The sequence below is a fragment of the Bombina bombina genome, chromosome 4 (genome assembly GCF_027579735.1).
Source record: "Bombina bombina isolate aBomBom1 chromosome 4, aBomBom1.pri, whole genome shotgun sequence".
Taxonomy (NCBI): domain Eukaryota; kingdom Metazoa; phylum Chordata; class Amphibia; order Anura; family Bombinatoridae; genus Bombina; species Bombina bombina.
The window spans coordinates 578,487,686-578,508,836 of NC_069502.1; the positions used below are offsets into that span (position 1 = coordinate 578,487,686).

Sequence of the window (21,151 nt, forward strand, 5' to 3'; positions counted from 1 at the left end):
TGGAACTCCGAGCAATCTACAATGCTCTACGGCATGGCCTCCTCTGGGGTTGTTCAGCTTCATCAGATTCCAGACCGACAACATTATCTCGTGGCCTACATCAACCATCAGGGGGGTACAAGGAGCTCCCTAACCATGAGGGAGGTGTCTCGGATCTTGGAGTGGGCAGAGTCCCACAGCTGCTTGCTCTCAGCGATTCACATTCCAGGTCTGGACAACTGGGAAGCAGACTTTCTCAGCAGGCAATCCTTCCATCCGGGGGGAATGGTCTCTTCACCCCGAAGTGTTTGCGGAGATTTGTCTCAGGTGGGGAACGCCAGAGATAGATCTCAGGGCATCCAGACTCAATTGCAAGCTACCCCGATACAGTTTGAGGTCCAGGGATCCCCAGGCAGAGCTGAAAAATGCCTTAGCGGTGTCTTGGGGGTTCAGCCTAGCTTACATTTTTCCACCGTTACCACTTCGACCTCGTGTAGTGGCACGCATCAAACAGGAGCGAGATTCGGCCATTCTGATTGCTCCATCGTGGCCGCGGAGGACGTGGTTTGCGGATCTGGTGGAGGTTACCCTGTCGCAGGGATCTGCTGGAACAGGGCCCCTTTCAACATCAAAATCTTAATTCTCTGAGGCTAACTGCGTGGAGATTGATAGCCTAGTCTTGGCCAATTAAGGCTTTTCTGAAAGTGTGATTGATACTCTAATTCAGGCAAGGAAGCCAGTCACTTGTCGCATCTACCATAAGGTGTGGAGGAATTGTCCTGGTGAGAGAAGCATGGATATCCTTGGCATAAGGTGAAGCTATCCAGGATTCTGTCCTTTTTCCAAGACGGTTTGGAGAAGGGTCTTACCGCCAGTTCCTTAAAGGGACAGATTTCGACATTATCAGTCTTGTTGCATAGGAGACTTGCTGAGCTCCCTGACATCCAATCTTTTGTTCAGACTCTGTCTAGAATCAGGCCTGTCTTTAGACAGTCTGCTCCACCATGGAGCTTAAACCTCATCCTTAAGGTATTGCAGAGGGTTCTGTTTGAGCCTATGCATTCCATTGACATTAAGATTCTGCCCTGGAAGGCTCTCTTCCTGTTGGCTATTGAATCGCCACGCAGAGTATCTGAACTGGCTGCCTTGCAATGTGCGCCTCCTTATCTGGTATTTCATGCGGATAAGGCTGTGCCTCGCACTGGTTTGGGGTTTCTTCCCAAGGTGTTGTCTAACCGTTGCATCAATCAAGAAATAGTGGTTCCTTCTATGTGTCCTAACCCTTCTTTTCTAAGGAGAGATTACTTCATAATCTGGATGTGGTTTGTGCCCTAAAGTTTTATCTTCAGGCTGCAAAGGATTTCAGACAGTCTACACCTCTTTTTGTGGTATATTCAGGGAAGAGCAAGGGGCTGAAAGCCTCTTCTACTTCTTTGTCCTTTTGGTTGAGGAGCTTGATTCTTTTGGCCTATGAGACAGTGGGACATAAGCCTCCTCAGAGGATCACGGCTCATTCAACTAGAGCTGGGGCTTGTATGAGAGAATGAGGCCTCTATGGAGCAAATTTGTAAGGCAGCTACCTGGTCCTCCTTACACACTTTTACAAAGTTTTACAAATTTTACGCTCTTGCTTCTGCTGAAGCTGTTTTTGGGAGAAAGGTTTTGCAGGCTGTGGTGCCCTCAGATTAGGGTCCTCCTTTTCCCTCCCGGTTTCATTCAGTGTCTCCTAGAACTTGGGTATATGTTCCCAACAGTAATGAATGAAGCTGTGGACTCTCCTCCCCTTTAGATGGAAAACATAAATTATGCTTACCTTATAATTTCATTTCCATCGAAGGGAGGAGAGTTCACGGCTCCCGCCCGTATCTCCGATGAGCGGACATCAATTTAATTAATCTTTTGGCACCATTTATACCCTGATAATTCTCATACTTGTTCCCTCGGCAGAATGACTGGGGGATGAGCAAAGTGGGGAAGGTATTTAAGCCTTTGGCTGGGGTGTCTTTGCCTCCTCCTGGTGGCCAGGTTCTTAATTCCCAACAGTAATGAATGAAGCCATGGACTCTCCCTCCCCTCGATGGAAATTAAATTATCAGGTAAGCATAATTTGTTTTTTAGATGAGAAGACTAATGTATTTCAAACTACTGACAACCTTATTTAGTAGTAAATTGAATGTTTCTTTTGATTGTTTTATTCATATTGGGTAAGAATGTATGAAAACAAAAGTAATAGTATTCATAAATGAATGCAAGATGACTGATTACTGTCTTGTAAGTCAAGTTTGTATCCTTGACTTTTTGTTGCAAATTAAGCTATTTATATTGCTTCTAATACAGTTTCTCCTCTTTATAGTGCTCTCATTTTGTGGCTTTTTCTGTTGTATATTCCATTACTCAAGTTGTGTATAAAGAAAGAGTAATGGATGACCTTCACGTTATATTTCATGCATATATAAGGATTTCCTTATTGATCAAAATGACATAGTTAATGTCTCGCCCTTGTGCGGTAATTTCAGACTTCATTGGCTTCAGTGAAAAGATAAATCACCTCCATTGTCTATTCTGATCACTTTTTAGTTATCTTGTAGTTTCTTTTAATCACATTTTTTACATTTTCAACACATTTCTGTTATAGGTTACTTTTCATATTGAACCATACAACAAAAGAGATGACAGCAGTATACACAATGATGTTATATACATTATTGACAAGTAAGTGAATGTAATAGTTTTTAGTTAAACATGTACACGGTGCCATTATTTTTGTTTCATTACATGATTTATTGTGATTACATTGTCATTATTATATTCTTGCAGCTTATAGCAATGATTTGTGTTTAGTGAGTTTTATAGCAGCAGCAAATCTAAAGTGTACACACAAAACATCTAAAGGCACAGTATACATGTTCAAGGAGAAAAAAAAAATATGTGGAGACATTAAGGAGATATGAAACTTAAAAATATTTTCTTCCCTATGACATGGAGAGTCCACAACATCATTCCAATTACTAGTGGGTTATTCAACTCCTGGCCAGCAGGAGGAGGCAAAGAGCACCCCAGCAAAGATGTTAAGTGTAACTTCCCTTACCCATAATCCCCACTCATTCTCTTTGCCTCTGTCAATGGAGGTGGTGCGAAGTAGGCACTTTTCCCTGCAAGCAAGTGTTGGGGTCTAGCTGTGTCCACGTCAATCTCTTGAGTAAGAGTAGTGGTGGCTTTCAGCTATTAAAACGTGGCTAGGAAGTCTTTGCTTTACTTTTAACACTTTGCTACCCCTTTGTAGATAGCCAGAGTTAGTTACTCTGTTATTTCTTTTCCTACAGGTCCATGACAGGAAGTGCAGTTCCTGCCACACCAAAGAATCAGCATCTATCATGCAGTTGGATCTAAGGTAAGTGCCTTTGCCTTCTAGTTACAAAAGGACAGCAGCACTTAAGAGGTTAACCCTATGTTTCAGATCCTTTAAACTGGGACATAATAATCCTTATCTTTTAAGGGTTTATATGGGGACAATAGTTGGCACACTGTATGAGACTTGACTTTTGGCTAAGGATGTGTTAACGATAAAGGATATTCTTTATTAATTAACTTGTGTTGTTTTTATCATCTTTAATGCTTCTGTATTGAGGACTATGGGCTTTTTACCACAACAAGCAGTCCGTTGTTTGGAGCTTATTTACTTATATGTGTTAAACGGGAAGCCGTTTTTTTAAACTGTCTATCTTCGCGCCTTTTCTTTTTTACACTGTAATAAAATTGCGCAGTTTATTTGTTCCTGTTCACGTGACACCCACACTTCTCTGATGAGGAGAAACCAGATCTATTAAGAGGAGTGGATCTCTTCAAGCAGTCCGTGGTCTCCTATCACTAGTGGGGTATCTCTGAGGTTTTTTTCAAAGGAGTCCTATGTTTTATTATTAAAATTAGATATTTAATTTTCATTGATAATTATTTAGAATTTTAAAATTGCTTCAGTTTGTTATTTTAATTTTCTTAATTTTTCATTACTTGTGGGACCTGTCACATTATTGCCATGGACTCAGAACAGTATCAGTCCATCTCTATGGATAAATGTTTACTATGTTTAGAGGCCCAAATTGTTCTACCTATGCAATTTTGCTCCCATTGTTTAACTAAGACTTAAAGACAAATTACTCCCTTCTGAGCCTACTATCTCTCAGGATAATGCTGCTCATGACATGCCTCAGCTTTCTCCTTGAACATCCCAAGCCTTAATTGTTTCTCATACTGTTCCTTCTGTATCCTCTAATCCTTCTGGGGGTGTTTATTTACCTGGGGATTTTGCTGCTCAGATTTCTTCTGCAGTAACCGGCGGCTTTGGCAGCTTTCCCTTCCTCGGGTAAAACATATGAGAAAATATAAACCTCCGGTTATTACTGTTAGAGGTTCTAGCTTTTTGGTTGCAAATTTTGGTTGCTGTCAACCCCACAAGGTCTTCTAAACTGGAATAGAGTTTGATTCCCCATTTTCTGAGGAGGGTTTTCCTGTCCCAAGGAAGATGTCTGAAATTATTGGTCAGGAATGGGATAAGCCAAGGGTTCCCTTTTCCCCTTCCACTGTTTTTAAGAAAATGTTTCCTGTTGCTGACTCTATTTGTGACTCATGGCGCACTGTTCCTAATGTAGAAGGAGCTATTTCTACTCTTGCCAAGAGAACTACCATTCCTATTGAGGATAGTTGCTCTTTTAAAGATCCAATGGATAAGAAGCTAGAGGCTTACCTAAAAAAGATGTACATCCATCAAGGATTACAGTGGCAACCTGCAGCAAGTATTGCTACAGTTGCAGGAGCAGCATCTTGCATTGTCTGATGCTTATTGCAGAGAAAACTACAGTAGAGATCCAAGATAGGATCAAAGCTCTTAAATTGGGCAATACCTTTATCTGTGATGCCAACGTGCGGATAATTTGACTGTGAGCTAAAATGTCTAGCTTCACTGTACTAGCCCGCAGAGCTCTGTTGTTAAAATCTTGGTCGGTCGATGTCTCTTCTAAGGCCAAACTTTTGGCTTTACATTATAAGAGAAAGACTCTGTTTGGACCTGGTCTGGCGGACATCATTTCAGAGATTAAAGACGGAAAGGGATCTTTTCTACCTCAGGATAAGAAGAATAGACCCTATGGGCCGTCAGACTTCTAATTTCTGGTCCTTTTGTAACTTTAAGGAACTCAAGTCCTTCCTCTTCCAGACCTGACCAATCCAGAGCCACTTAGAAATCCAGCCAGCCCTGGAACAAGGGAAAGCAAAACAAGAAGCCGTCTGCTGACTCTAAATCAGCATGAAGATTTTGCCCCCTATTCAAGTGTAGATCAGGTGGGGGCAGGCTTGCTATTTTTCATCAAGCCTGCTTACGCGATGTCCCAGATCCTTGGGCTGTGGACATAGTATCCTAGGGTTACAGAATGGTATTCAAGTCTTTTCCTCCAAGGGTCAGATTTCTCCTGTCAAGACTATCCTCAAACCAAATAAAGAAGGAGGCCTTCTTAAACTGTGTAAAGGACCTGTCCTCCCTGGGAGTTATTGTTCCAGTACCTCTAAAAGAACAAGGTCTAGGATTTTATTCAAATCTATTTGTGGTTCCCAAAAAGTAGGGAACTTTTCATCCTATCCTAGACCTCAAGTGTCTCAACACATACCTTAGGGTTCTGTCCTTCAAGATGGAAACTATTCGTTCCATTCTTCCTTTGGTTCAGGAAGGTCAGTTTATGATGACCATAGATCTGAAGGACGCATACCTTCATGTTCCCATTCACAGGGAACACTATCAGTTTCTGAGGTTTGCTTTTCTGGACTGGCATTTCCAATTTGTAGCTCTGCCGTTTGGTCTGACCACAGCTCCCAGAATATTCACAAAGGTTCTGGGGGCGCTATTGGCAATGATCAGATCCCAGGGAATTGCTGTGGCGCCTTATCTAGACGACATCTAAGTTCAGGCGTCCTCTTTTCAACTTGCCCAATCTCATACAGAGATGCTGTTGTCTTTTCTACAATCTCATGGGTGGAAGTTGAATTTGGAAAAGAGTTCTCTAGTACCATCTACAAAAGTGTGTTTCCTTGGGACAATAATAGATTCCCTGTCCATGAAGATTTTCCTGACGGAGGTCAGAAAATCCAAACTTCTTGCTTCCTGCCTTTCTTTCCAGTCTGCCTTTCGTCCATCAGTGTCTCAATGCATGGAGGTGGTTGGTCTGATGGTGGCATCCATGGACATCATTCATTTTGCTCTGTTCCATTTGCGACTGTTGCAACTTTGTATGCTCTGTCAATGGAACGGAGACCATTCGGATTTATAACAAATGGATAAATCTGGACACTCTAACTAGAGACTCTCTTGTGGTGTTGTCACAGGAACATCTGTCTCGGGGCACTTGTTTTCTGAGACCTTCCTGGGAGATTGTGACTATGGACGCCAGCCTGTCAGGCTGGAGAGCTGTTTGGGGTCCCCTGAAGGCTCAGGGCCTGTGTTCTCAGGAAGAGTCTTCTCTTCCCATAAACATCTTGTAAGTTGAGAGCTATCTTCAACACCTTGTCAGCGTGGCCTCATCTGTCTTTAGTCTGGTTTATCAGATTCCAGTCTGACAACATTATCTCAGTGGCTTATATTTACCACCAGGGAGGGACTCAGAGTTCCTTAGCCATGAAGGAAGTGACTTGCATTCTGCAGTGAGCGGAAGCTCACGATTTTCTATCTGCCATCTACATTCGAGGAGTGGACAACTGGGAGGCAGATTTTCTGAGCAGACAGACTTTTCATCCCAGGGAATGCGCTCTCTATCCGGAAGTGTTCTCTCAGATAACCCTCAGCTGGGGGGTTCCAGAGTTGTATCTGATGGCGTCCCGCCAAAACGCCAAGGTTCCTAACTACGGTTCAAGGTCAATAGAGCCCCAGGCTGTTCTGATAGATGCTCTAGCGGTTCCTTGGAGGTGGTCTCTGGCATATCTGTTTCCTCCGTTTGCTCTCCTTCCACGAGTAATTGCTCATATCATACAGGAGAGAGCATCTGTGATCCTAATAGCTCCTGCATGACCTTGCAGGATCTGGTTCGTAGATCTGGTAAAGATGTCATCTCTACCTCCTTCGAGGTTACCTCACTGGAAGGACCTCCTAATTCATGGTCCTTTCCTCCATCCAAACCTAGATTCTCTGAAGCTTGGAGATTGAACGCCTAATTCTGTCTAGATGTGGTTTTTCTGAAACGGTCATTGAGACTATGCTTCAGGCTCACAAACCTGTTACTGGCAAGATTTACCATAAGAAGGGGTTCTCCTGGAGCCAAGTGAAAATTCACCGGATTTTGTCTTTTCTTCAGGATGGCCTGAAGAAGGGTTTATCGGTCAGTACTCTTAAGGGTCAGATTTCTGCATTATCTATCCTTTTGCATAAACATCTGGCTGACTTACCAGATGTTCAAGCCTTTGTTCAGGCTCTGGTTAGAATCAGGCCTGTGTTTAGACCTGTTTCTTCCCCGTGGAGCCTTAATCTAGTTCTTAAAGTTTTGCAGCAAGCTCCGTTTGAACCAATGCATTTTGTTGATATAAAGTTATCTTGGAAGGTCTTTTTTCTTCCTGCTATTTCTTCTGCTTGCAGAGTGTCCGAGCTTTCAGCTCTGCAGTGTGATTTCCCCATACCTTATTTTTCATGCTGATAAGGCAGTCCTTCATACTAAATTGTGTTTTCTCCCTAAGGTGGTGTCGGACAGAAACATTAATCAGGAAATTGTTGTTCCTTTTTGTCCTAATACTACTCATAGGGAACGTCTTTTGCATAACTTGGATGTTGTGCAGGCTCTAAAATTTTACTTACAGGCTACTAGATATTTTCTGCAATCTTCTGCCCTATTTGTTGTTTTCTCTGTGTCAATATATAGCAGGGTTATAATACAATTTATTTAATAATTATTCTTTACTACAAACCCCCAATAAAATGCATATACGAACCAATTAAAATCAATATTTTATTCCTAAATTCTTTATATTAGTTAAAGTTATAAACACATTGAATTATATTTATAGGAACCAGATTATGAATCAAACTATACAAGCTTAAACTGTTACAATATTCTATACAAAGATCATAAAAATATACCTTTACAAATAACCTTATTCACAATAATCTCCCAAATCAGAGTTGCATTAAAATACCACAATGAGATACCAAGGTATGTATTGTTAACTTCCAGACAAATATAATTATGCTACTTAGCCCACAAATGATTCTATATAACTCTAATTAAAACACCAGAAGTTATATATATTATTAATGCAAACAGCCAATTTATCTGAGCTGAAATAAATTATTATTAGCTACAATTAAGGCAAGTTCTAAAATGTATATAGTTGTAAATAACTTAGGCCTAGATTTGGAGTTTTGTCGGTAACGACCCGAAAAACTAACGCCGGCTTTTTTCTGGCCGCACCATAAAAATAACTCTGGTATTGAGAGTCCACATAAAGGCTGCGTTAGGCTCCAAAAAAGGAGCGTAGAGCATATTTAACGCAGCTTCAACTCTCGATACCAGAGTTGCATACGGACGCGGCCAGCCTCAAAAACGTGCTCGTGCACGATTCCCCCATAGGAAACAATGGGGCTGTTTGAGCTGAAAAAAACCCAAACACCTGCAAAAAAGCCGCGTTCAGCTCCTAACGCAGCCCCATTGTTTGCTATGCGGTAACCCTTCCTACGTCTGCACTTAACACTCTAACATGTACCCCGAGTCTAAACACCCCTAACCTTACACTTATTAACCCCTAATCTGCTGCCCCCGCTATCGCTGACCCCTGCATATTATTATTAACCCCTAATCTGCCGCTCCGTAAACCGCCGCTACTTACATTATCCCTATGTACCCCTAATCTGCTGCCCTAACATCGCCGACCCCTATATTATATTTATTAACCCCTAATCTGCCCCCCACAACGTCGCCTCCACCTGCCTACACTTATTAACCCCTAATCTGCCGACCGGACCTGAGCGCTACTATAATAGTTATTAACACCTAATCCGCCTCACTAACCCTATCATAAATAGTATTAACCCCTAATCTGCCCTCCCTAACATCGCCGACACCTAACTTCAAACATTAACCCCTAATCTGCCGACCGGAGCTCACCGCTATTCTAATAAATGTATTAACCCCTAAAGCTAAGTCTAACCCTAACACTAACATCCCCCTAAGTTAAATATAATTTAAATCTAACGAAATTAATTAACTCTTATTAAATAAATTATTCCTATTTAAAGCTAAATACTTACCTGTAAAATAAATCCTAATATAGCTACAATATAAATTATAATTATATTATAGCTATTTTAGGATTTATATTTATTTTACAGGTAACTTTGTATTTATTTTAACCAGGTACAATAGCTATTAAATAGTTAAGAACTATTTAATAGCTAAAATAGTTAAAATAATTACAAATTTACCTGTAAAAGAAATCCTAACCTAAGTTACAAATAAACCTAACACTAGACTATCAATAAATTAATTAAATAAACTACCTATAATTACCTACAATTAACCTAACACTACACTATCAATAAATTTAATTAAATACAATTGCTACAAATAAATACAATTAAATAAACTAGCTAAAGTACAAAAAATAAAAAAGAACTAAGTTACAAAAAATAAAAAAATATTTACAAACATAAGAAAAATATTACAACAATTTTAAACTAATTACACCTACTCTAAGCCCCCTAATAAAATAACAAAGCCCCCCAAAATAAAAAAATGCCCTACCCTATTCTAAATTACTAAAGTTCAAAGCTCTTTTACCTTACCAGCCCTGAACAGGGCCCTTTGCGGGGCATGCCCCAAGAAATACAGCTCTTTTGCCTTGTCTTCACCTCACCGGGTATCACACCGATCCGTCCAGAAGAGCCGACGACTGAACGACGAATGACGGTTCCTTTAAATTACGTCATCCAACAGCCAATAGAATGCGAGCTCAATCTGATTGGCTGATCGGATCAGCCAATCGGATTGATCTTGATTCTGATTGGCTGATTCCATCAGCCAATCAGAATATTCCTACCTTAATTCCGATTGGCTGATAGAATCCTATCAGCCAATCGGAATTCGAGGGACGCCATCTTGGATGACGTCATTTAAAGGAACCGTCATTCGTCGTTCAGTCGTCGGCCAGGATGGATGTTCCGCGGTGGAGGTCTTCAGGATGCTGCCGCTTCGCTCCGGATGGATGCCGCTTGGATGAAGACTTCAATCAGATGGAAGACCTCTTCTGCCCCGCTTGGATGAAGACTTCAGCCGGATCATGGACCTCTTCAGCCCCCCGCTTGGGCTTGGATCAGGACATCGGAGGAGCTCTTCTGGACGGATCGGTGTGATACCCGGTGAGGTGAAGACAAGGTAGGATGATCTTCAGGGGCTTAGTGTTAGGTTTATTTAAGGGGGGTTTGGGTTAGATTAGGGGTATGTGGGTGGTGGGTTGTAATGTTGGGGGGCTTGGGTATTGTATGTTTTTTTTTACAGGCAAAAGAGCTGTATTTCTTGGGGCATGCCCCGCAAAGGGCCCTGTTCAGGGCTGGTAAGGTTAAAGAGCTTTGAACTTTAGTAATTTAGAATAGGGTAGGGCATTTTTTTATTTTGGGGGGCTTTGTTATTTTATTAGGGGGCTTAGAGTAGGTGTAATTAGTTTAAAATTGTTGTAATATTTTTCTTATGTTTGTAAATATTTTTTTATTTTTTGTAACTTAGTTCTTTTTTATTTTTTGTACTTTAGCTAGTTTATTTAATTTTATTTATTTGTAGCAATTGTATTTAATTAATTTATTGATAGTGTAGTGTTAGGTTAATTGTAGATAATTGTAGGTAGTTTATTTAATTAATTTATTGATAGTCTAGTGTTAGGTTTAATTGTAACTTAGGTTAGGATTTCTTTTACAGGTAAATTTGTAATTATTTTAACTATTTTAGCTATTAAATAGTTCTTAACTATTTAATAGCTATTGTACATGGTTAAAATAAATACAAAGTTACCTGTAAAATAATATTAATCCTAAAATAGCTATAATATAATTATAATTTATATTGTAGCTATATTAGGATTTATTTTACAGCTAAGTATTTAGCTTTAAATAGGAATAATTTATTTAATAAGAGTTAATTAATTTCGTTAGATTTAAATTATATTTAACTTAGGGGGGTGTTAGTATTAGGGTTAGACTTAGCTTTAGGGGTTAATACATTTATTAGAATAGCGGCGAGATTCGGTCGGCAGATTAGGGGTTAATACTATTTATTATAGGGTTAGTGAGGCGGATTAGGGGTTAATAACTTTATTATAGTAGCGCTCAGGTCCGGTCGGCAGATTAGGGGTTAATAAGTGTAGGCAGGTGGAGGCGACGTTGTGGGGGGCAGATTAGGGGTTAATAAATATAATATAGGGGTCGGCGGTGTTAGGGGCAGCAGATTAGGGGTACATAAGGATAACGTAGGTGGCGGCGCTTTGCGGTCGGCGGATTAGGGGTTAATAAGTGTAGGCAGGTGGAGGCGACGTTGTGGGGGGCAGGTTAGGGGTTAATAAATATAATACAGGGGTCGGCGGTGTTAGGGGCAGCAGATTAGGGGTACATAAGTATAACGTAGGTGGCGGTCGGCAGATTAGGGTTTAAAAAATTTTTTTCGAGTGTCGGCGATGTGGGGGGACCTCGGTTTAGGGGTACATAGGTAGTTTATGGGTTTAGTGTACTTTAGAGTACAGTAGTTAAGAGCTTTATAAACCGGCGTTAGCCCAGAAAGCTCTTAACTACTGACTTTTTTCTGCGGCTGGAGTTTTGTCGTTAGATTTCTAACGCTCACTTCAGACACGACTCTAAATACCGGAGTTAGAAAGATCCCATTGAAAAGATAGGATACGCAATTGACGTAAGGGGATCTGCGGTATGGAAAAGTCGCGGCTGGAAAGTGAGCGTTAGACCCTATTTTGAGTGACTCCAAATACCGGCGGTAGCCTAAAACCAGCGTTAGGAGCCTCTAACGCTGGTTTTCACGGCTACCGCCAAACTCTAAATCTAGGCCTAAATGCGCACACACAAAGAGATTACTTACAATAATAGGCCTGCCTTAGAAATATGCAACACAAAGGATCTTTACCTAGCAAATAAATTACTTGGCATACAAAAGACTAGTTTTGTATACACAGGATTATGAACATAAGCTTAAAATACCAATTGTGCTGTTTAAGTTTACCAGCTTTAATTAGACTGTAGTAATAATGAATGTCTTTGATTAAAATATTAAATATACAATTTCTTATACTTTATCTAAATAACCAGATCAATTTTTCAGCTTCCAGAGTTTCTTGTGGGTCATCTATGGAGGGTTCACTCACAATGTGCGAAGGTACAGACCTCAAGAATTGTTCTTTGTTCAAGAAAGTGTCCCCAAAAATGGCAGATAATATATTTGGCACCAAAGCCTATGTATTTTCCTCTCCAAAAGTTAATGCTCCTTTTTAGTCTGTGTGTATCCTCTTGTCTTAGAGTGTGTATGCTTCTTTCTCCAAATTTAAAGAAAACCTCCTCCTTTTCCTTAATCACTACCACAGAATTGTGATAGGCCCTCTGAGTGTGTCTTTCCATTGGCCCTAAAGGAGCTTGTCTCTAATTCGCTCTGGGATCTGAAAAATCTCATAGACTATTTGGTTTGGCATATGTTTTAAACAGTCAATTTGTTTGGTTGTCATACCAGTTTTAATCCCCTAGGAGGCAGCAGACAAAGACAAACAGTTTCATTCAAATATCGCTGCAGTTCAACTATCTAAAAAAATGCTTAGCAAATACACTATTTCTTTATATTAATAAACGTGTCTGGTCATATAGCTGTCTCATCAAGTATAACTTAGCATGTATTTATAGAGGCCAAATATGAACATACTTCCAGTATCATACTAGTAAGCAATTATACTGTAAAATTATTTGGCTCTTCACAGAATCATTTCATTCAACATCCTGACATTATATTGTATCTTAACGTGAACACAGTATATGTTTATGACCAATATTCGTAGGACATCTTGTCTGAAAAATAAAGAAATGGATGTTATTTTAAAATAAACATTTATGCATTTATTATACAGCCATTTATCAAGCTCAGCTAATATTTATCTAATATGTTACTGTTTCAGATCAATAAATATATATATATATATATATATATATATATATATATATATATATATATATATAGATGTTTTTAATGTGATCTGTGTTTTTTAAATTATTATGAGGAATTAGACACAATTTCTTTATCTGAAATCTAGTTTCTCTTGTCATACAGAGACTTAAAATGTCAGCTTGTCTGGGAACTCGGCAGGGGATCATTCACACCTATATGAGATTAGCTACATCCTTTTAAAAAAAGAAATTGGTTATTTTTCTGAATATTTTTAAGCTTCAAAAGCAAATCCAGTGAGCCATGGTGTTAAATTATCACATGTGTCTGTTAGTGAAGGTTGGCATATGCTTCTCCCAGATCAGTATGTATATTGAGAATCTTCAAGGGGCTTCTGAGCATATTTTCCACCAAAACACAGAATATTCGGCTCCATCACCCCATGGGTGTGTGCTGAACTAATGAGATCAATGCTCTCTTTTGAATCCTTTAGAGGTATAAGGTAGAGGGGGGGGGTCTGCTGTAGTTACAGTCTCACAAATAAATGGATCATTTCATCATTTCCTGCCCAAGACAAATCTATATAAATTAAATAATAAATATATATATATATATATATATATATATATTTTATTTAAAAACACTCACAGATATCCTGACATCTGGAAAGCGTAAGGGTCAGAAGGCCACTTCTACTACTCTGTCTCTCTGGTTGAGAAGTTTTGATTCGTTTGGCTTATGAGACTGCTGGAAAGGAGCCTCCTAAAATAATTATGGCTCATTCCACTAGGGCTGTCTCCTCTTCTTGGGCTTTCAAAAATGAAGCTTCTGTGGAACAGATTTGTAAGGCGGCAACATGGTCCTCTCTGCATACTTTTTCCAAATTCTACAAATTTTATACTTTTGCCTCGGCTGAGGCTTTTTTTGGAATAAAGGTTCTTCAAGCGGGTGGTGCCTTTTGTTTAGGTCCCCTCCTGCCTTTTTCTCCCTCCCTGTTCATTCCGTGTCCTCTAGCTTGGGTATTGGTACCCACTAGTAATTGGAATGACGTTGTGGACTCTCCATGTCATAGGAAAGAGAACAATATGTATGCTTACCTGATAAATGTATTTGTTTCCGGACATGGAGAGTCCACGACACCGCCCTCTTTATTATTAATTCAACAGGTTTTTTTTAGTAAACCTCATGCTCCTTTTCACCCTTTTGTTTCTTCTTTTTCCATTTTCCTTTGGCTGAATGACTGGGGATTATGGGTATGGGAAGTTACACTTAACAATTTTGCTGGGGTTCTCTTTGCCTCCTCCTGCTGGCCAGCCGTTGAATAGCCCACTAGTAATTGGAATGACATTGAGGACTCTCCATGTCCACAAATAAATATCAGGTTAGCATAAACTTTTTTTTTTTCTTTGTGATTCATACAGAGCTTACAATTTTAATTTTTTTTTTTCAATTTACTGTTATTATCAAATTTGTTTCATTTCCATGGTATTATTAGGTAGGTGTCTGGAGAATTATATGGCAGGAAATGGTGCTGCCATCTAGTGCTCCTACAAATGGATAACATTCATACAAAACTGCTGCCATATAGTGCTCCAGAAACGTGCACACTCCTGAGCTTATGTCCTGGCTTTTCAACAAAACATACCAAAAGAACTAAGAACATTTTGGGATTTCATGTCCCTTAAGTAAATATATTTACTTAGGGTTGTCATCCCAGTAGAGCTACTGCAAGTCTTTGCGGCAGAGATTACTTTGGACACGATGCAGTCTAAGGCCCACATGTATTATAAGACGAGCGGACAAGATTCTCAACTTAAGAAGTTTTCCGGTAGCTTTTGCGTTATACGAGCTACAGATTCTATTTGTCTGCTGTCTGTATGTAATACATGCTCAAGTGTAAAGCTCCCCACTTCTCTATTGCAACCAATCGTGTTAGAGAAGGGCCTGTCAATTACCCTGAGTGATCAGGCTTGTTTTTTTTTCTTCTCTCTGTTACTTCAGAGGTACATTGCAGGTGGCCGGCTTGCATGTGCAAACCTGCCCCTCAAAGGCTTCGGAGCAGCCATTTTTAAGTAAATGACCCCAATTCTCACCTTGTCTTAACATTTTTAAGAAAGAGTTGGTCAAAAATAATTAATCATGTTAGGCTTGTCCAATTTTGACAAAGATGTGGATTTCTTTGATTTTTATGTTTTGTTTTAATAAAGTCCTGCACATTAGATATTGGAAAATGCATACATAATTCAAAAGGAGATATAAAAGTGTAAGCTGCCTTCAGTTCTTCAAGTCTTTAGTTTTTCATGTAGCATTTGACACTTGCCATAGCGAATCTCACTTCCCAAGTATTAATGGGTTATCAACGTTATTTACTGCTTTCCTCTATAAATGTTTCTTACTTGATATTATATTGCAAGGGATAATACATTATGCTAAATGTTAATTAGGTTCATTTGCTATTTATCTAATTTCAATAATGAGTTTTATCTAAATGGAGCAAGGTTTAAAGTGTAAATTAATACTTTTTTTTATCTCAACCAGTTTGTGAAAATGGACAGTATTTCATGTATCTATCTTAATGATAAAATTCAAAGATTCAGACAGAATGGTCTAAAACAGATAAATGACCGTTGATACATAAATGCCCCCTTTTCTCAGTCAAACAAATAAAAATATATAGGTGTCCTATGTTTGACTTATTTAATTATTCTATTTGAACAGCTTTGGGTTCATCTAGGAGATTTATTTTTATAGATTATACAAAATTCAACTTTATCTTTAAGCTTTTTATATTATCACATACTAAAATAATGCACTAACAAGTTTTGATTGTATTTATTTGTTTTTGTAGATATGGCAACCATCCAGCATTCTATCGATTTATCACCAGCACTGGTAGGGAATTGCCAATGTTCTATATCTATGATTCGTATACAACTAGTTCAGTCAGATGGGCTAATCTTTTAATGCCATCAGGATCCCAGAGTGTTCGGAATACACCATATGATGGAATTTTTATTGCTTTGCTTGTAGATGAAAAGCACAAAAAGGACATACGTAGTGGTGGCTTCGATGGTATGTACACATACTTTGCCACAAATGGGTTTTCATATGGATCCTCACATCAACATTGGTCTAGCCTGAAAGAATTTTGTGACACTAACAACTTAATGTTTATTCCAAGTGTTGGGCCAGGATATAAAGACACCAGCATACGCCCTTGGAATTTCCAGAACACAAGAAATCGTGTAAATGGGAAGTACTATGAAATTGCTCTAAATGCAGCATTATTGGTGCGGCCCTCTATTATTTCTATTACTTCATTTAATGAATGGCATGAAGGAACTCAGATTGAGACTGCTGTTCCCAAGAAGACAAGTAATAGGAAATATGAAGATTACCTACCTCATAAACCCAACATTTATTTGGAACTCACTCGAAAGTGGTCTCAAAAATATATCAAGGAACAAGAACAATGGCTAGTATAAATCTGTCTTTGATTGCGTTTGGACTTACAAGCACATGAATAACAAGTTGTTTTTTTTCTTTCTTTTTTGTTATAAAAAAAATCATAATACCTGCAACAAATGGTTATTAGTTATGTGGATCCTATTTTAAAGGGATATTAAACAGTGCATCTTTGGCAAAAACAAATATATCAAATCAAAGTAAACCTAAAAAGAAACAGATTGTGTAAAAAAACAGCAAACCATTTACTTTTTTTCTTGCATAATGAGCACTTCAATATTCCCAGATTAGCCCTGCCCCCAGTGTTATATGGGAGCTGACACTTGGGTTACATTCTGACTGATCTAGGCATGAGCAAGTCTGACTCTAGTCTATTCACTTAAAGGACCAGTCAATGCAGTAAATGTGCATAATCAACAAATGCATGATAACAAGACAATACAATAACACTTAGTCTGAACTTCAAATGAGTAGTAGATTTTTTCAAAGTTATGTCTATATCAAATTTCAAAATTGTCTATTTCCACTCCTCCTGCATCACGTGACAGCCATCAGCCAATCACAAATGGATATGTGTATATTCTGTGAATTTTTGCATATGCTCAGTAGGAGCTGGTGACTCAAAAAGTGTAAATATAAAATAAAATGAACACATTTTGTTAATGGACATAATTGGAACGTTGTTTAAAATTGCATGCTCTATCTAAATCATGAAAGTTGAATTTTGACTTGAGTGTCCCTTTAATAGTAAGCAGACTAGAAGGTTTGTGACAGGCTAAGAAAAACCTTCCTGCAGCGGCCCCCTCCTCCTTGTAAGGCTGTGACAAGAAGTAAATTATACTGCACAAATGTAGGTAAAAACCTGTTTAATTAGTGTAATGCTCGTGGGATGCTCCTCTATCAGACCAAACTCGGCCAGTAGTCTTGTTATCCCAGCATCAAGCCGGAATGATAGGGAATATCCGAGAGCAGAGACAGTTAGTAAGATGAGGAAGGCGGCACTAACCACAGACAGGACAGTCCCCAGCGGCAACGGCAGAGCAGTCCAAGGACAAACCACTAGAATGGTCTGGCAGGCAGGGTTTGGCAACAGTAAAGCAGTCCAAGAGCACACCACTAGAATAGTCAGGCAGGCAGGGTTCGGCAACAAAGAGGAAATCCAGCACAACAGGGGTTAATAAGCAGAGTAGTCAGACAGGCAGGGTTCAAACACTTTAAGGCAAAACTGTAGTAACGATCTATCACACCCAGGAGCACACAAAGTAACACCTATACTTGGGCAGTGATAGATCGTTATTGAGCGACTTACATAGGCGCAGGATTTGCACCACAGGAATCCAGACCGGAATCTTAGAGAGAGGAGCGTGCGGCGCCGCACGCATTCGGATCCGACACAGCCCCTGGCAACGAGCAGGGAAGTAGACGCTGCACCCCTAGCAACGGCTAGAGCGGCACGGCGTGACAAATAGATGAATAATACATATTGCAATTATTTCTATTAAGTATAAGACACAGTTTAGTCCTTTTTATTACAACAATGAAACAGACTGTTTAAGATCCTTTTTATCAGGTAAGGGGCAACGTAAATTCTCTATACTTTCTAATACTTTATTTTAAAATTCATGTTGAATTGCTAAAAATCTTAAAGTAATTTATCTTTAACATGAATATTGTAGCAAGCATATGTGGTGTTAATGAATATTACACATACAGTAGACTTCATAACATAAAACAATATTCCAGTGCTACGGAATTTGGAGGTGCTATACAACTAAATGAGAATAATAATATGGCATTTTAAGGGACATTTTTTTTTATCACGTGGTAGATGTATAGAAATAGCGTATGAAGAAAAAAAATATTTTAATTTTGTATAAGAAAAAATAAAAGATTATTGGTTCATTGAGATATGGCCTGCAAATTATTAAAAAAAAATATATATATTAGCAAATACATCATGCTAGAGAAAATAGCTTAAGAAAACAGCATCATACAAGATGACAAGAGAAGGACAAAAAGAGCCTTCTATTTAACACCAGGCCAAGCAATATATTTATTAAATAAGAAAAAGAGGCCTGAAGCAAACAAAATTTCCTTCCTATGATAGGGAGAGTCCACGGCTTTATTCCTTACTGTTGGGAAATACAACACTTGTCCCCAGGAGGAGGCAAAGACACCCCAGCCAAAGGCTTAAATATCCCTCCCACTTCCTCATTACCCCAGTCATTTTTTGTCGTTTGTCACGTTTGGAGGTGGCAGAGAAGTGTCAGAAGATTCAGAGAGTCCTAAAAAAAGGGTATCTGCCCTTCGAGATAGGACTGGAGTTTTAAGTAGTCATGTCAGCATATTGATGAAAGTTAGAGTCTGGAGATGCAGAAACCATCCAGACTACTGCTAACAGCTCCTAAGCAATCAGTGTTGACGAGTTTCACTCCTGCAGATCGGATACTCTGAAACAAATAGAGTACGGCTCTAAACAGAACACATTCGCAACAATTCAAGAGGTTTTGAAAACCTGAACCGGGCAAAAAGACCAGCCATCTGACGAAAGGATTAACGGTTAAAGCACACTACCACATTACCCCAGCATCTACTCCTTCAAGTGTGAGTAATCGCGGAGATGAACCAACGCGACATACTGAAACCACTACAGCACTGGCAGCGGCTATCCCGGCTTCGGATCCACATTTATCACAGTAAAGATTGAATTGGGTACAAAAAGAAACTAGACCAGAAACAAAGTATCCCAAAAGAAACAACGGGTAAGATTTATTATACCTACACCAACTAAGGAAGTTAATGTGAAGGGCAGATAACCAAAACTACTTAACAGTGACTTATAATCGCAACATATATAGCAATTAGACAAAAACGTGTTGCAGCACGCCCACACATACTATCCCCACGGAGGACTTAACATCATCGCTTTTAACAAAAAGCAATTAACAATTACTCTAACGATCACGGCAGAAAGACTTTATCTTTCATAACTTATTATACGATTTTTACTGTATCACTTTATTTTTGTTTCACTTTTATTATTTGTTACTAATGTTGATACCATTGATGCTATTTTAATTATGTATGTTCAGCTTTAAACAAACGAATATGGTAAATATGGTAATTAAGAATTAATATTGTGATTATTCTTTGTGGATACCATAGTTCTTCACAAGTCCACTATATCAAATCCATAAAAAATATCTGCAATTAAACCAAAATTCAAAAATTTAAATATACAGATATGTTTGTATAATACACTAAGTAACAGGGATTGGAAAACATATATCATTTTATTCACACTGTATGGTTGGCCAATCAGTTAGATTTGTTTTAAGAATCAATTTCTATTGTTTTAAATTTTATTGTATGTATTTATAATTCTAAAAATAAATAGATCTCATTGAATCCAACTACATAGTAAGACTATCTTTCCTTACTGGGTAATTAAGCACAAGCGCTTAAGAGTCTCATCCAATACAGATTTTACCCCCACTTTGAAGTTTGTGAGATTACTTCTTCGAGACTCCCTAGCTTTTACCCCCACAGCGCATAGTTTATTAACCCAACACACCACTTGACGAGTTTCACTGCCTGCTTTCTCTCACTCAAGTCCATGTCAGGAGTGCTGCTATAAGACTGTCACACTTAAGAGGCTGTGTTCTGTTCCACAGCATGGATCCTGGAGGTAAGATTGTCTCAATTGTTACACATAAAACACCATACCAGTGTGGCTCCTTTATACCTTGATAGGATTCAGGGTTAATACCCTCTGAAGGGGGTTTATTGAACATTTGGGGTTAATTAATCAGTGTAATAATTATTTACATGCTGCTTTGTGTGATTTTTTTCCTGGGCTGATAGACTGTGTGTTTTTGACTGGAACAAACAGGTTTCACCTTTTAAGTTTCACTTTCGTTTTTGAAAGTGTTGCAAAGCTTCTATTACTTGTTGTACTTGTAATAACAGGGGAAGTACTGTTTTGAACTCCATGTGACCGCGTGTGGTCTATGTTTGTTTCCTCAATTCTGGCTGAGACTTCAACCTGAGGAGAGTGTTTCCTCTGTTAACTGTCTGGGTCTAGGAGGTGGTGAGTGCCCCAGCCTTTGGGAGTATAAAGGTGCAGTTTTCTATAATAAAAAAAGTTTTTATTTGTGTTCTTCTGTGGGTATAACCTGAGCTATGGAGGGCTCTGACATGTTAGAAGGTACTCCTTCTGTACGAAATCATACCTGTTTATATTGTGAGGAGGCCGTAGTTTTCCCGCCCACCCAATTATGTTCCACATGCCTTAACACTGTTATAAAGCCTAAGAAGGGAGACAAGCCTGCTAAGGCTCTTAGTTCCTCTAAGCCGTCTACCTCTCAGGACTCGGCATCCCATGAGATTACTACCATTGCTACATTATCCACTCCACATACAGTTCCCCATAGCACATCTAATTCTCCATCCGGAGGGGGACTTCTTCCTGCGGACTTTGCAGCGTAGTTACAAATGGCAGTGTTTACGCCCCTTAGTGCATTACCTTGCTCTAACAAACGCAA

The 21,151-nt window shown here is 39.0% G+C and overlaps 1 protein-coding gene across 1 annotated transcript in view; it reads left to right on the top strand.

The window, feature by feature from the left end:
- MANEA (mannosidase endo-alpha) overlaps positions 1 to 20,020 on the top strand; it is a 138,813-nt gene extending 118,793 nt beyond the window's left edge. Inside the window, exons 4-5 of the mRNA XM_053710554.1 lie at positions 2,615 to 2,691; positions 15,991 to 20,020. Coding sequence (XP_053566529.1) covers positions 2,615 to 2,691; positions 15,991 to 16,627 — 714 coding nt within the window. The 3' untranslated portion in view covers positions 16,628 to 20,020. The remainder of the gene's footprint in view (positions 1 to 2,614; positions 2,692 to 15,990) is intronic.
- The last annotated feature ends 1,131 nt before the right edge of the window (positions 20,021 to 21,151 follow it).